The sequence below is a fragment of the Dermochelys coriacea genome, chromosome 26, assembly GCF_009764565.3.
Source record: "Dermochelys coriacea isolate rDerCor1 chromosome 26, rDerCor1.pri.v4, whole genome shotgun sequence".
Lineage (NCBI taxonomy): Eukaryota > Metazoa > Chordata > Testudines > Dermochelyidae > Dermochelys > Dermochelys coriacea.
The window spans coordinates 5,817,174-5,830,587 of record NC_050093.1 but is presented as its reverse complement, the minus strand read 5'-3'; the positions used below and the strand labels follow the sequence as shown (position 1 = coordinate 5,830,587).

The window sequence follows — 13,414 nt, the reverse complement described above, 5'->3', positions numbered from 1 at the left end:
GAATCCCCTCCTCCTCCCCAACCCTGCCACGCCATGCCGTGGCCAGCCAGCCAGTGGGGCCCATGACAGGTTTACTGCTTAGCACTATCTGGAGCTAGCCCAGCACTACCATCTGGAAGCCACATGATCTAGTCGGCTGTGGCGAAGCTCAGAGGCACTTCAGTACTGCTGTCCACGGGCCAAGACATCCTTCCCCGCCTCCCTGAGTGTGGAGCCAGCACTGGGGACTATTTTGATGGAGCAAGATTAAAGGTGAAATGTAAAAGATAATTTCAGAATTGGGGTTTGAGCCTGTCCCTGCCATGGAAAAAAGGAGATCTTGTCCCTCCCTGTCCCTTTCTTTTTAATAATAATTTTCCCTGCTTGATTTCTAACCTTAGAAATATCAGCAATTTCAACTCTGCTCTGCCCTGAGTTTGCTGGAGAACCTCTTGAAGGTCTCCGGGGTGTTCTCACTGCAAGGGCCAGGCAAAGGTGTTGTATGTTTAACAAAGACTTCCGTTCTCCAAGAGGCCAATTAGTCACTGGAGTTAAACAGGAACAAATGATCAACAAAGGGCAAAAGGACAAAACTCCAGCGAAGCCAAAGGAGCTGTGTCCATCTATCCCAGGAGACAATTTGGCACAAAAAGTTCTAAGATATTTGACTAAAAATCCCTTTTCCACTCAATTGCCCAACTTGTGCTCTCCTTGCCTATGTGATGTCATAGTTCTTCCTAGCTCTCCAGTTCTCCATAGAGCCTTCCACCTGAGAGCGGACCCGAATTTCAATTTAAAACAAAGAAAAACAAACAAACAAACGGAAGAAGAGCTGTCCCTCCTCCTTACTTATGTGATTAATTAACAAAACAGAACAAAAACAAACCTCCTTTCAGGTTTCCTTCTCCATTATAAAGAAGCAACAATAAGGCATATGTCTCATTTTATTCCACTGTAAAAATTATCTCTGAGCAGCAGGGGTTTCTGCATGGTCTGCTCCTGTCCTGAGTCAGGGTCCATCTAGATTTCTGAATCTCAGACTGTTATCTGTAGTGTACTTAGATATCACAGGTTTCAGAGTAGCAGCCGTGTTAGTCTGTATTTGCAAAAAGAAAAGGAGTACTTGGCACCTTAGAGACTAACAAATTTATTTGAGCATAAGCATCCGATGAAGTGAACTGTAGCTCACAAAAGCTTATGCTCAAATAAATTTGTTAGTCTCTAAGGTGCCACAAGTACTCCTTTTCTTTTTTAGATAGCACACATTTGTAATGCCTCTGTCACCATAGCATCTACCACAGATGCCCTGTAAATACATTACCCATTTCTAACATCTTCACCTGAGGATCCTAAAGCACTTTGCACACATTGATGAATTCAACCTTGCACTCCACTCTCCTCTGGCCCAAGGAGCTGGGTATTACCCTCATTTAATAGATGGGGAAACGGAGGCATGGATAAGTGGAATGACTTGCTCAAGCCTAGTCAGTGACAGAGGCAGAAATAGAACCCAGGCACCCCGGCTCCTACACAGCATTGTTCTTTGGCTAACAGGGCCAGGTTCAGATCTCAGGCTGCACGGGGAGTAACTCCGCTGACTTTCTCTCTCTGTGCCTCGGTTCCCTACCTGTACAACGGGGATCTCAGTTGTTCCTTTGTCTGTCTTGTCTATTTACATTTTGAGTGCCTTGAGGCAGGGGCCATCTCTTATTATGTGTATGTACAGCGCCTAGCGCAATGAGGCAGCCGATTAGAACTTGTTAGGAGATTCAACCGTGTCTCCCCCAGCCATGGACAACTGCAGCAAAACTGACTCATTCTCACTGACATTGAAGAACAATACTATTATTGACCCTGTTGCCTCTGCAGCCAGGTGGGTCAGGTGCACATCAGGAAAACCAGCTGGAAGATACTCGCTCTGATGCCTGCAGGAAGCCCTAGTGAAGACAAGAGACTGACAGCTGTTGACCAGCTTGTCTTCTCCATCCAGATCCTGTCAGCTGGGAGTGGGGGAGGCTGGAGAGGCAACAGTCACAAGGCATGTGTCTCCATGGCTATTTTTTGTGGGTGGCTCTCCAGAGCCCCATTCCATTTGCCTGACACGTGCTTTGGTTCTTCGTAACATCCTCCGTTGGCAGCAACCCATAAGGCACAAGGGGGAAGGTTTATAACAGCTTGCCGACTCTCTCAGGTGGGCTCCAGAGAAAGCAACAGAAAAGGCCCCTCTAGGGCTCTGGAAACTCAGCAGATTTGTATCATTTTTATTTTCATTCTGTTTTGACTATATTTAGGGGAAATGGAGTGGTACCCAAAGTGATCAGCACCAGTTAGAGCCAGCCAAAAGGAGAGTGGGATGCAAGTTCCCTACACACAACTCTGCCGGAGCATCTCAGTCCTGTCCCACTGCACCTGTTGTTATTCCAGCACTGGGCTACCCACCCCACCTCCGTCAATGCACCTCAATCCTGCCACTGCTATCCAAGCCCCGAGCTCCTCAGATACTCAACTCTGCCAGTAACTCCCCCTCTGCTGCACCACCCCCTATTCCCTGGCCCTGACTCATCATTCCCTTCAGAAACGTTCCCGCAGCCATCACTGAACTCCTTGGTGGAAAAACAAGCCTATTCTGTTTACGAGCCTTTGACCTCTCTGTGAGCATAGAGGGTGAGCGAGGCCGGTTGTCTGGGATCTTCCGGCCTGACAAGACTCAGGAGTCAAATGGGAACCAGAAATTTCACACACTCCCGGCTCTTCTCTTGACTACTTGTCCCTGCCTTCTTTTCTGACATCTGTTTAATTGCTGGCGCCAGAGCTGGGGATGGCTGGACGGTCTCCAAAGCCTTGGTGAAGATGGAAGCTGTCGGTCCAGACTGGGCTCTCAGACCTGGGTTATGTCATGCTATTTCCATTCATAAAGCATTGGGAAGCGGTCAGATCAGAGCATGATGTCAGAACTCAGGGGACATAACACACAAGGAAGGACTTGGGACACCAGGCTCAGCTTACTCCAGCTGGTGTTATCAAATCGGAGGCTGTGATTCCATTCCCAGTGGAACTCCCTACGGGTCACTGACTCATTCTCTGCCCTCTGAGTCATCCTTACCAAAGATTTTACACTCATGCAGCTAGGAGACAAACAAAATAGGTGTGTGGGTCAAAATACATTATAGACCTATAAAGAATGCATGCCACATTCTGATCGCAGTCACAGCGTGAGTATTTGAGCTGGGCTTTGGGTTTTTAACATTTTTTTTCCTCTCTCTCTATTTATTTATTTCTGTGGTTTTATTATTTATTTTTGTTTGAAGATTGTCAAAAAAAAATTATATATATATATTTATATATTTAAAGGTAAAAAATTAGCCACTCCATGGTTGATTGAAAACCAGGGAGCACGGGTGAAAAAAAATCATCATTTTTTTGGTCAAAAATTTGAAATTCTGATTAACTTTTTGGTGGAAATTTCAAAATGTGAACAATTTCAACTGGGAGGGATATGTGGTTAAGGTTTCCTGGGGTCCTAGGTTCAATTCCTGCCTCTGCAATGGACTCCCTGGGTGACCTCAGTTTCCCTTCTGTAAAATGGGGATAATAATCCCCCATTTTTCTACTCTTTGTCTGCCTCCTCTCTTTAGATTGCAAGCTTTTCTGGGCAGGTGCTGTCCCTGACTTAAGCATATGTGTGGCGCCTAGCACAATAGGGCCCCAAACTCAATTGGGATTTTGGATGCTACTGTAATACCAGTAATAACAATAAAGTATCAGGTAAGGCTAGTGTAGCTGGTTTCTGTGTTGCCCTTTTCCCCTTGATCCCAGCAGGCAGATGTATGTTCTGCACCTACCCTACCCGCATCTTGGATATTGAGTAGCCAGTGGCTCTTACCTGGGCATCTGTAAAGCTTGCGTGCCTGGTCTATGTCCCCTTTGCTCAGCCGAGTCCGCTGGCCGATGTGGGGCACCACCCCGTTCACATTGTATTTGGGCTTGATGGTGTCAAGGAAAACCCCCCTGGAACAAGAGCAGAGGGGTGAGGGGAATGAGGACGCCAGCTATTCAGCTCCCCTGGGGCCTCCATAGCAAAGCTGCACCTGAGGCAGAGATTCACACTTCATGGGTTCCATGCAGTGCTCCCCGGCTGCCCAAACTGGCTGCTGAGCAGTGAAGGGTCCTGCTCTCCTTTCTGAGCATGTTGCCTCTGTAGCAAGCCTCGGCCCAGTCTGAGAGCCTAAGTGAGGCTCGGTGGGCATGGCTCACCCATTCTGGCGAGAGTCCAGGTCCGCTCGTGTCTAAGCTGTATGCAGTCACAGCAAACCCCACTCACCGCGCTTGGCGAAAGGCTCGAGTCAGTGGAATTATCCCAGAGATGAACGTGGCCCAGACCCCGACTGGCCACACAGTTAAAGAGGGAGAGGGGGGATTTGATAGTAGCCTTCAACTACCTGAAGGGGGGTTCCAAAGAGGATGGAGCTTGACTGTTCTCAGTGGCAGCAGATGACAGAACAAGGAGCAATGGTCTCAAGTTGCAGTGGGGGAGGTCTAGGCTGGATATTAGGAAACACTATTTCACTAGGAGGGTGGTGAAGCACTGGAATGGGTTACCTAGGGAGGTGGTGGAATCTGCATCCTTAGAGGTTTTTAAGGCCCAGTTTGACAAAGCCTTGGCTGGGATGATTTAGTTGGGGTTGGTCCTGCTTTGAGCAGGGGGTTGGGCTAGATGACCTCCTGAGATCTCTTCCAACCCTAATGTTCTGTGATTCTATGAATAGCAATATTAATATTATAGCACCACAGTGCGATGCATCGTATTAGCATTGCTACAGTCAGCAGTATCGTCAGTTATCGGTAGCATTAGTACCAGCCATGGCATTGCTCCGGTCAGCAGTATCGTCAGTTATCAACCAGAGGGAAGTTTGCTTTGACACCAGCCACTCGATGGAACTGGGGCAGCAGCTCGGGGTGCAGGAGGGGGACAATTCAGGAGGAGCTGTGCTGCTTTGGGCCAGGCCGACAGGAGTCTGTAACAAACACATGGCTTTAAATCAGCCATCCAGGGGTAACAATCATGACTGTGTGGGGAAAGGTGCTGAGGGGAGGGGGCTGATGTTGGAGCAGGAGGAGTACAGCAGGCAGCAGCAGCACTCCTAGCTGAGGGCAGGTGGGGAGGGGGTCACGACCCTGTTTGTGCCAGATCTAGCCCAGCTTGTGGGGTCCACATCAAGGCAGCTGAGTCAGAACTCCCTAATATGTGGGCTGGCTTCCTCCCCTGGGACTCAGTGTGGGCGTCACACACCGCGCCCCTGAAAGGGTGGCACAGCTGTAAAATTCCAGGCGGAGGTCAGCTCTGTTCCCGGGGGGAAAAAGGGGCAAGCTGCTAAAAACAGCTCACACGCCCCTGTAATTAAAGTGCTCCTTGAATATATGAAGGAAAGTGAGTCAAACAAGCCGGAGGCCCATACCGGTGGAAGAACAGGATTGCATGCAGCTGGTGGGGGGAGAGGGGCAGCTAACTCATCAGCCAATCAGTGATTGAGACCTGGGGTGCAGTGGGAGCAGCAGGGCTGGGGTGGGGTTGTGCCATTCCCCAATTAGGGTGGGTCTTGTGAGGGCAATGCAGTCTAATGGTTAGAGCAGAGGGGGTTTGGAGTTAGGACTCCTGGGTTCTATCCCTAGTCCTGGGAGGGGAGTGGGGTCGAGAGGTGAGAGCAGAGGGAGTCCTGGGTTCTAGTTCCATCTCTGACACTGATTACATGAAGCATGTGCCTTTGGAGTGACCTGATGCATAATCCTGACCAGCCAGCAGCAGCTGTACAGAGCAGGGCAGCTCCCCATGGCCCTTTGCCATTTCACAACCAAACGTGAAAATACACCAAAATGTAAACAAGGGTGCGGAGCTGTCATGAAACCCAGCTACCAGCAAGCAGGGCACCCAAGACATGCAGGGAGAACCTCCGGGGGAAGCTTTTGTCGTCACCGGAGACCAAAACCACCGGAGGAGTGCCCTGAAGGGGGAGTGAAGAGGGATTGCTCATGGGCCAGGCTGTGGTCTGAGGGCATTATCCCACCTCTGCTCGGAGCTCATCCCACAAACAGGAGCGGGTCAGGGAAGCAGCTTCACTCCCCATCGCCAAGGCAGATGGCAGGATGCCAGCTGGGAAGCCCCTCGTCTCTCACACCATCTAATCCAACTGCTCTCTACAAAGAAGGCAGGACCTTCCCCACAGACACACCATCCCGAAGGGCAAGGCTCTTGCACCCAGTTTTACAGCCGGGCCTCCCCTGGGGCCCAAACCAAAGAGATTAACTCCCCCACATTCTGATACGCCAGTGTGCCCAATCCTGGGGCAACAGCAGTTTCCCCAGCAACTTTAACGGGAGCAGGATCGGGCCCAAAAGGTATTGCAGACATAGCATTGGCCCATCCTACGCCCCATGCTTTGGTGTCTATATTTCTTGCCTCTTTTCAAAAGCAAGCTCAACAGGGAGCAAGTTCCATGGTGCCCACAGGCTGCTTGGCAGGCTAAAGACAGTGAGTGAGTGAGTGAGTGAGTGAGAGAAAGAGAGAAAATAAAGGGCAAGGAAAAGGAGGAGAGAAAATGAGTAAGAATGTGTATGGAAGAGGAACAGAAGACTGGTCTACACAGGGAAGTTACACCAGCAAAGCTCCATCTCTCAGGGATGTGAAAATCCACGCCTCTGAGAGATGTGGCCAGTGGTCCCTCTATTTTACGTCCATGTGCAGAAGGAATTTTATTATGTGCACCAATATGGAAGTGATGTATAACACATCACCTCCATATTGGTGCGCACAACAAAATTCATGTGGTGGGGGTGGGGCCAAGGGGTTTGGAGTGTGGGAGGAGGCTCAGGGCTGGGGCAGAGGGTTGGGGTTTGGTGGGGGAAGGCTCTGGCTGGGGTGCAGGCTCTGGGGTGGGGCCAGGGATGAGGGGTGTGGGAGGGGTCTCAGGGCTGGGGCAGAGGGTTGGGGGGATCAGGCCTCTGACTGGGGGTGAAGGCTCAGGGCTGGGGCAGAGGATTGGGATGTGGGGGAGAGGGAGAAGGCTCTGGCTGGGGTGAGGGCTCTGGCTGCGGCTGGGGATGACCGGTTCAGGAGGGGGTTCAGGGCTGGGGCAGAGGGTTGGGGTGCAGGTTCTGGGGTGGGGCCAAGGATGCAGGGTTTGGGCTGCAGGCTGCCCAGGGACTGCATTGGGGAAAGAGGTCTCCCCTCAGCCCCCTCTCGCCGCAGCAACTCGGGGCTGGGGGAGAGGCGCCTCTCCTCAGCTGCGGCAGCTCCGGCTGGGCTGGGCCAGGCCAAGGGAGGGGCTCCTTTCCCCCGGCTGCAGCAGATTCGTGTTGGGGCCGGCGGGAGGGGCACCTCTCCCCGCTGCAGCCCTGAGCCCTGCGCAGGGCTTATAGGCAGCTGCGCGGCCGCACAGCTTAGGGGAATTTAGGATGAGGCTACACTGACCTAACCCCCGGGGCAGACGGCGCTAGGTGGACGGAAGAATTCCTCCGTCTGTCTAGCTACTGCCTCTTAGGGAGTTGGGTTACCACAGCGATGGGGAAACCGCTTCCCGCACTGTCGTTAATCCAGCTCTCCGAGAGGTTGCCGGAACTACCCCGCTCGAGGGCGTGGCTTTTGCACACCCCGACCGACGTCGTCGTTAAACCGACCTCATTTTCCAGTGCAGACCAGGCCTGACGCACTGTGGCAGTGTAGACATCCCCCGAGAGAGAGAGAGAAAATGAAAGAAAACGAGAGGAAGAGGGAATGGAGGAAAATGGAAAAGAATGAGAACCAGGCACTGAGACAGAGAGAGGCTGTGCAAGCAGCTTGGGCTCGCTTTCCCCCAACGGGTCGGGACTCTGCCATTAATGAATGGAATCTTTCCCTGCTCCTGTTACCATATGGATCTGTTTAAATCTGGAAGGGGGAGTATGCGGGGGGAAAGGGGGCTTTTATTTCTCTATAGTTTCCATCCTGAGTGATCTGTAGGCTTGCTTTCCCGGCCCCGTGGAGTTATTGTTACGTTTCACCCAGTTGGCAGGGATCCTCATCTGGCAACTGGGGCAAAGACAGGAGAGGCAACAGAATTTAAAAGAGCAGCACAAGGCAAGGCCGATGGGACATTCTTGACCAGCAGCAGCACCATCGTGTGCGGCAAATCATGCTAGAAGATGCCTCATGTCCAGCCTTTTTCTTCCTCAACTGGCTTTGGCCAGAGATGGAAAATAAGTGATGAAATTTCAGGGCTGCTCCGCAGTGAGTAACCAGGTGGCGAGTTGACAGTGACCCTGGGAATATGAAGCATGAGGGAGCAGCCCAAGCGTTTGTCCCATATTGAGCCTCCCGTGCCCAGCTTTCATGGAATCGCAGGGCAGGGTGGAAGTACAGGCTTTTTTATTAAAGAGAAAAAAAAAGTGCCGAGCAACCGCAATTCTGCAATGTTCTTGATGGAGGGCCAGGACCTCTTGGCAATCAAGGCTGCTGTAGCTCTCCAGATGCCACTTCACCAGTGACGGGCAGGTGTCCAGCTTCCCAGATCAGCAGGACACTGTTCAAAAGCCGCCCCTCCTTCAGGGTGCCTGAAGGCTTGGTGTCCAACTGGTGGAGAATTCTGCAGAATTCACCTGAACTTTTCTTCTTCTCCTGGTTAAGAGGAGATGGATGCATGCATCTCCCACTGCCCAGAATTGGAGCTGAGAGTGCTCACCACCTCTGCAAAGAGGGGTCCTGAGTTGGGCACCAAAAGCACCTCAAATTATTATGGTAGCACACAGAAATTGGGCCACCATTGAGAGGAGTTTACAGCCTAAATCAGAAAAGGAAGGTGAGACAGAGAGGTGAAGTGACTTGCCCAAGGTCACCCTGTCTGTCAGTGGCAGAGCTGGGAATAGAACCAAGACCCCTCCCCTTGGTTCAGGCTGCTCTAACTAGCGACTTTTGAAAACGTGACCCGGTAGGACCAAGGTGCCTAGGACACTGCAGGGTCTGATCCAGCAAAGCACTTAAGCACCCGCCCAGCTTTATGCACCCAGGTAGTCCTGCTGACGTCAGTGTAACAGACTGGGCGCATGCTTCTGCACCTGCTGAATCGGGGCCTGATCCTGGCTGATCTCACTGAATCCACTGACATGCAGCAGAGGAAGGGAGCCCCCATGCTAACTCAGGCCTGACTCTGTGTCTCTGGACCCCTGTCCTGTTATACTCCATGGTAAATAGCCAGAGGGACCTGCCTCCATTACAGATAACAGGTGGTTTGGGTAGGTTTGGTTCATGCCCTCTGGGGAACGTTGTGTGTCTCTTACGAAAGCAAGCCCCAGCAGCATGTCCCAGGCAGCGTGGATGAAGCTGGCAATAGTACCGGCTGAAACATGACAGGCAGCAACACAAACACAGCGCTAGGAGAAATTGCACCAGCTGCACCTTCGTAGCCTGCAGTGACATGTGTCTGCAGAGCGCGCACCGACGGGCTCGGCCGAAAGGAATTCACAATCTGGTATTCACCTGCCGAGCCAACCTCCCCGGGGAAAAGACCAACAAGCCCAACAGCGGCAACAAAAGGAGGAATAATCTGGAGCCCACAGGCTCAGCAGAGGATATCGTCAGCTCATAGCATGCAAGGATGCAATCCGCCAGGAGGTGGGCTGTGGCGCAGTGCAGTCAGGCTGCAGTGGCAGATCCAGATGGGGTGCTGCTGGCTCGCTCCCAGCGATCCGCAAGATACAGTAATTAGCGATTTGTATTTTCAAAGCCCTTTCCCTGGCTGCAGCTGTGTCAGAAGGTTAACTTCTCCTAAGGGGATTTTTCATGCATTTAAAATCAGGATTCATACACAGCTTGTTGCAAGTGAGAATGCATTCTGGGCCTCTCTCTCTCTCTCTGCTCCAATGCACCTCGGAGGAGATCCCAGCTTTCCTATTGCAAACACTGAAAGGTGCGATCCCAGAGGGGGTAGGAGAATCATTCATGGCCATGGAAGATGGGATGAGATACACCTGACCTGCGGTGTGTGTGTTGCTGCCTGGCGTGTTTCAGCCGGTACTATTGCCAGCTGCATCCTGCAGAAACTGGGGCTGAAGAGCAGGAAATGTTTGGTAAGGAGGAAGAGCCTCACGAGTTGAAACATTGAAACCTAGATGGGACGAAACCCTGGAGAATGTACTGCAGGGAACAATCCTGCATTGGCCAGGGCAGAAGACCCAGGAGAGGCCTCAGTACTACAGCTAAATGTTTATCTTAGAGCTGGGTATCATTATTAAATAGAGCTTTTTGCTTTCTCCTTCCTTCCTTCCTCTCTCTCCATGCTAGTACACAGGCACCCTATTCTGTGGCTTTCCACATCTGCTGTGGATGAGGAATTACTGAATCAGGGGTGAAGAAGGGAAGCGTGGGAGGCAGGTGTGCGCAACCTGGGAGTGCATAGCCTTCTCCCTAGGGCAATGAGAGGATTTCCAGGCCCAGCTCTGCACTTCCTCTGCCTTTCTAAGGTAAACCCTCAGCTCCTATTCCTGACTCCTAGGAGGCAGCCGGCCATGGCCAGCCCTTGTAAGCACTGCCAGGACTATTTTGACAGAGTTGTTGTTTGTGTGGGCTGCCTGGGATGGGCTTTTACTGGAGTATTAGCTCAGGCTGATTCAAGAGCTTCTGTCAAATAATGCTCTGGCACAGGCCTCTGAAGGACGCTGCCTCCACATGGGACCTAGAGCAGGATGTGCCTTGAGATTCTGGACAAATGTCCCAGAGGCACCGAGCCTCCCTGAGACGATGATTTTTCCTCCCCTTCTCAGTGCCCTTAGTTGCAGGCTTCACTGCTAGAGGCTGCATCTCCCAATCCAGTTCCCGACCTCCTCGCCGTGTGACCGAGGTGGCTGCTTCTCTCTCTGGCCGCTCTCCATCTCCCCTCTGGCCACTGCATGCTGTCAGTAGCCCCGACTGTCTAATCCAGGCCAGGACTTGTGGGGGAGCTTGTGTGGGGACACTGGGCAGCGACAGCCAGGGAGCAAGAGAGACCTGTAGGGTCTGTCTGTGCCCAGCCGCCTTAGGAGAGTACCCTCCTGGCTTTCCCTCAGAGGGGGAAGATGGTGAACTTCCCTAGAGCCGCAGCCGGTTCATCACCAGGCACACACGGACAAGGGATCCCTCCCTGACGTCAGTGGAGTGATGCCAGTAACAAACTGGGCTTAGGGGTCTAATTCTGCAGCTCCTCAGGAGCTGCTCACCTGCAGAAGCCTGAGTCAAGGAATTTTCTCTGCCTCCTCCTGCAAATTCCCTCCCTATTACATCCCCTGGCTTCTTTAACCCCCATCCTCCAAGAAAGACATCTGGTCCCCTCAGGCCTCTTCCCAGGGCAACAGGAACAATTATCCTAACCTGAACTGGCCAACAAGCCAGCAGAGAGCGCCCGGCTGGGAATCTCATCCTAGCCTGCTATGTCTCACGCAGTGGGCGAGGCTCATCCCTGTGGCAGGTCCATAGGGCACTAGAGAGGGCTCGGGCCCAAGGCGTGGCTTTCACGAAGAAACTCCGGTGGGAGAGGCCAGGTGTGTGCACATGGGCTGAGCAAGTGAATGAAGCAACATCTCCTCGGACTCTTACCTGGAGAAGGTGTTCCTGGCATAGTGCATGATGCTGTCGAAATCATATGTCTCGCCCAGGGACTCCACCTCTTCGGGCTCCATCTTCAAGAAGTTATACTCCTGCCCTGCGGAAACCGGGGGAGACAGAGGCATGAATAAAGCAAGGGAGGCAGCAGTGGGTGGAGAAGGAGAACCTGGATAAGCCACGCACGTCCTTGGTCTCGCTTTCTCCCCTTGAGCATGGACTGATTACTGCCAGCTACTTCCCAGTTGCATCCTTGAGGGTGCCGGGCTTGGGGACGAAGGGAAAGGGAGGACAGAGGAAGATGGCAGTGGAGAGGAGTGCAGGGGCCTTTACCTGGTTGGATGTTCTCCCGGACGATGGACACGTGGTCATCCCGGTCCGGACGCGTGTGCTCGTGCCAGAAGCCGATGACATGACCCAGCTCGTGAACCACGATGCCGAACTTGTCACAGTTTTTGCCAATGGAGATGGCCTGGGGTCCCCCTCCTCTGTGGCCCACATAGGAGCAGCACCTGGAGTGGGTGGAAAGGGCGAATAAGAGCCCCATCGAACCCCATGCGTAGCAAGAACAAGAAATCAGCCAGCCCATCAGCAACTCTCCTTAACCCTTCGATCACTGCCATTTCCGAGGGCAGTGCTCAGGGGGAGGTGCCGATATGCCAGTCTCCAAAGGGTTAATGGTCTTAAGGCTATGCTCTTCCCCTGGCGCTAAGTGGCCTGGAGTTAGAGTTCGGGTTCCATCCATCATCCTAGATGAGCAGGTGTCTGCAATCACATGATGGAAGGTCTGGAGTAACCTGTGCTCGCGGGGACACCCCACCTCCTCCTCCCATGACCGAAGCACGTCTGAGAGCTGGGTGGAGAAGGGAGCGTCCCCCTCTGACCATGGGGAAATTATGACCCTTCGAATCGTTTGAAAATCAGCAGGGCCATAAGTGTTAGCGCTGTAAAGTCTCCACAAGAGGCAGCGCATATGGAAAAGCATTACTCTCTGGAAACTTTTAATGGCCTGCCCAGGTTTTATTTAAACAAAACCCTGTGTGACTTTAACTCGAGAAGGGTCTAGTCGGAAACTGGGAAGGCTTAGCACATCCCACTGGGCTGAGAGGCTGCAGCTGCCTGTGGATGGAAAAGTGGAAGCTGGAAAAGTGAATGTCACCAGCAAGGAGGGGGCGGGGGGAGAAGCTGCCCCAGGTGGGGATGGGGGAACCAATTTGGATGGAGAAAGACCTGGCCTGGATCTTTGCCTGGGACCAGTTTGGGGTTAACTCCTAAGAACAATTGTCTTTCCTTTCTGTAGCTCTGCGCTCTGGCCAGGACTGGAACTAGTAGAGCCAAAATACCACCAGGAAGGCTCCTTGGCCAGACGCCAGAGGCTCCGAGAGCTCCGACGAGGTCTGCATGAGCGTCCAAGCTGCTGGTTGCTGCTCTGAACCGAACCCCAGGATGCTGCTGCCACTTGGGGCCCACGAGGAGAACGCTGCACTCTGTGGACCAGACTGATCTAGCTCCCCTGAAATCAATGGCGCACCCTGGTCTATACACCCATTAAAGTCAATGGAGAGATACTCATTGCCTTCAGCAGGAGTTGGCCAGTTTCCAAAAGGGTCAGAATCTGGCCCCCTGGCTCAGGATGCGTGGACGTTTCCTGGGTGATGGTTCTAACATCTTGCACTTTGTCACATGTCTCTCTCTCTCCCCTGCAATTAGAGGTGGATCCGCTGGGAATGCCCTGTTTTTGTCTACACCTCTCCTTAAAGACTTGTGGAGTCAGCCAAAGCCGCACCAGGCTGAGTAGCCAGAGAGAGGCGCTTTCTCCTCCCCAAGACTTTT

The 13,414-nt window shown here is 52.5% G+C and overlaps 1 protein-coding gene across 6 annotated transcripts in view; it reads right to left on the bottom strand.

Moving 5' to 3' along the window:
• The window catches only part of BMP1 (bone morphogenetic protein 1), an 86,045-nt gene that overhangs the window by 24,832 nt on the left and 47,799 nt on the right, over positions 1–13,414 (bottom strand). For all 6 annotated transcript variants that reach the window (XM_043503038.1, XM_043503039.1, XM_043503040.1 and 3 more), the window contains exons 5-7: positions 11,915–12,093; positions 11,576–11,681; positions 3,863–3,987 (exon numbers count right to left, since the gene is read on the bottom strand). In XM_043503038.1, the coding sequence (XP_043358973.1) occupies positions 3,863–3,987; positions 11,576–11,681; positions 11,915–12,093 (410 nt within the window). The remainder of the gene's footprint in view (positions 1–3,862; positions 3,988–11,575; positions 11,682–11,914; positions 12,094–13,414) is intronic.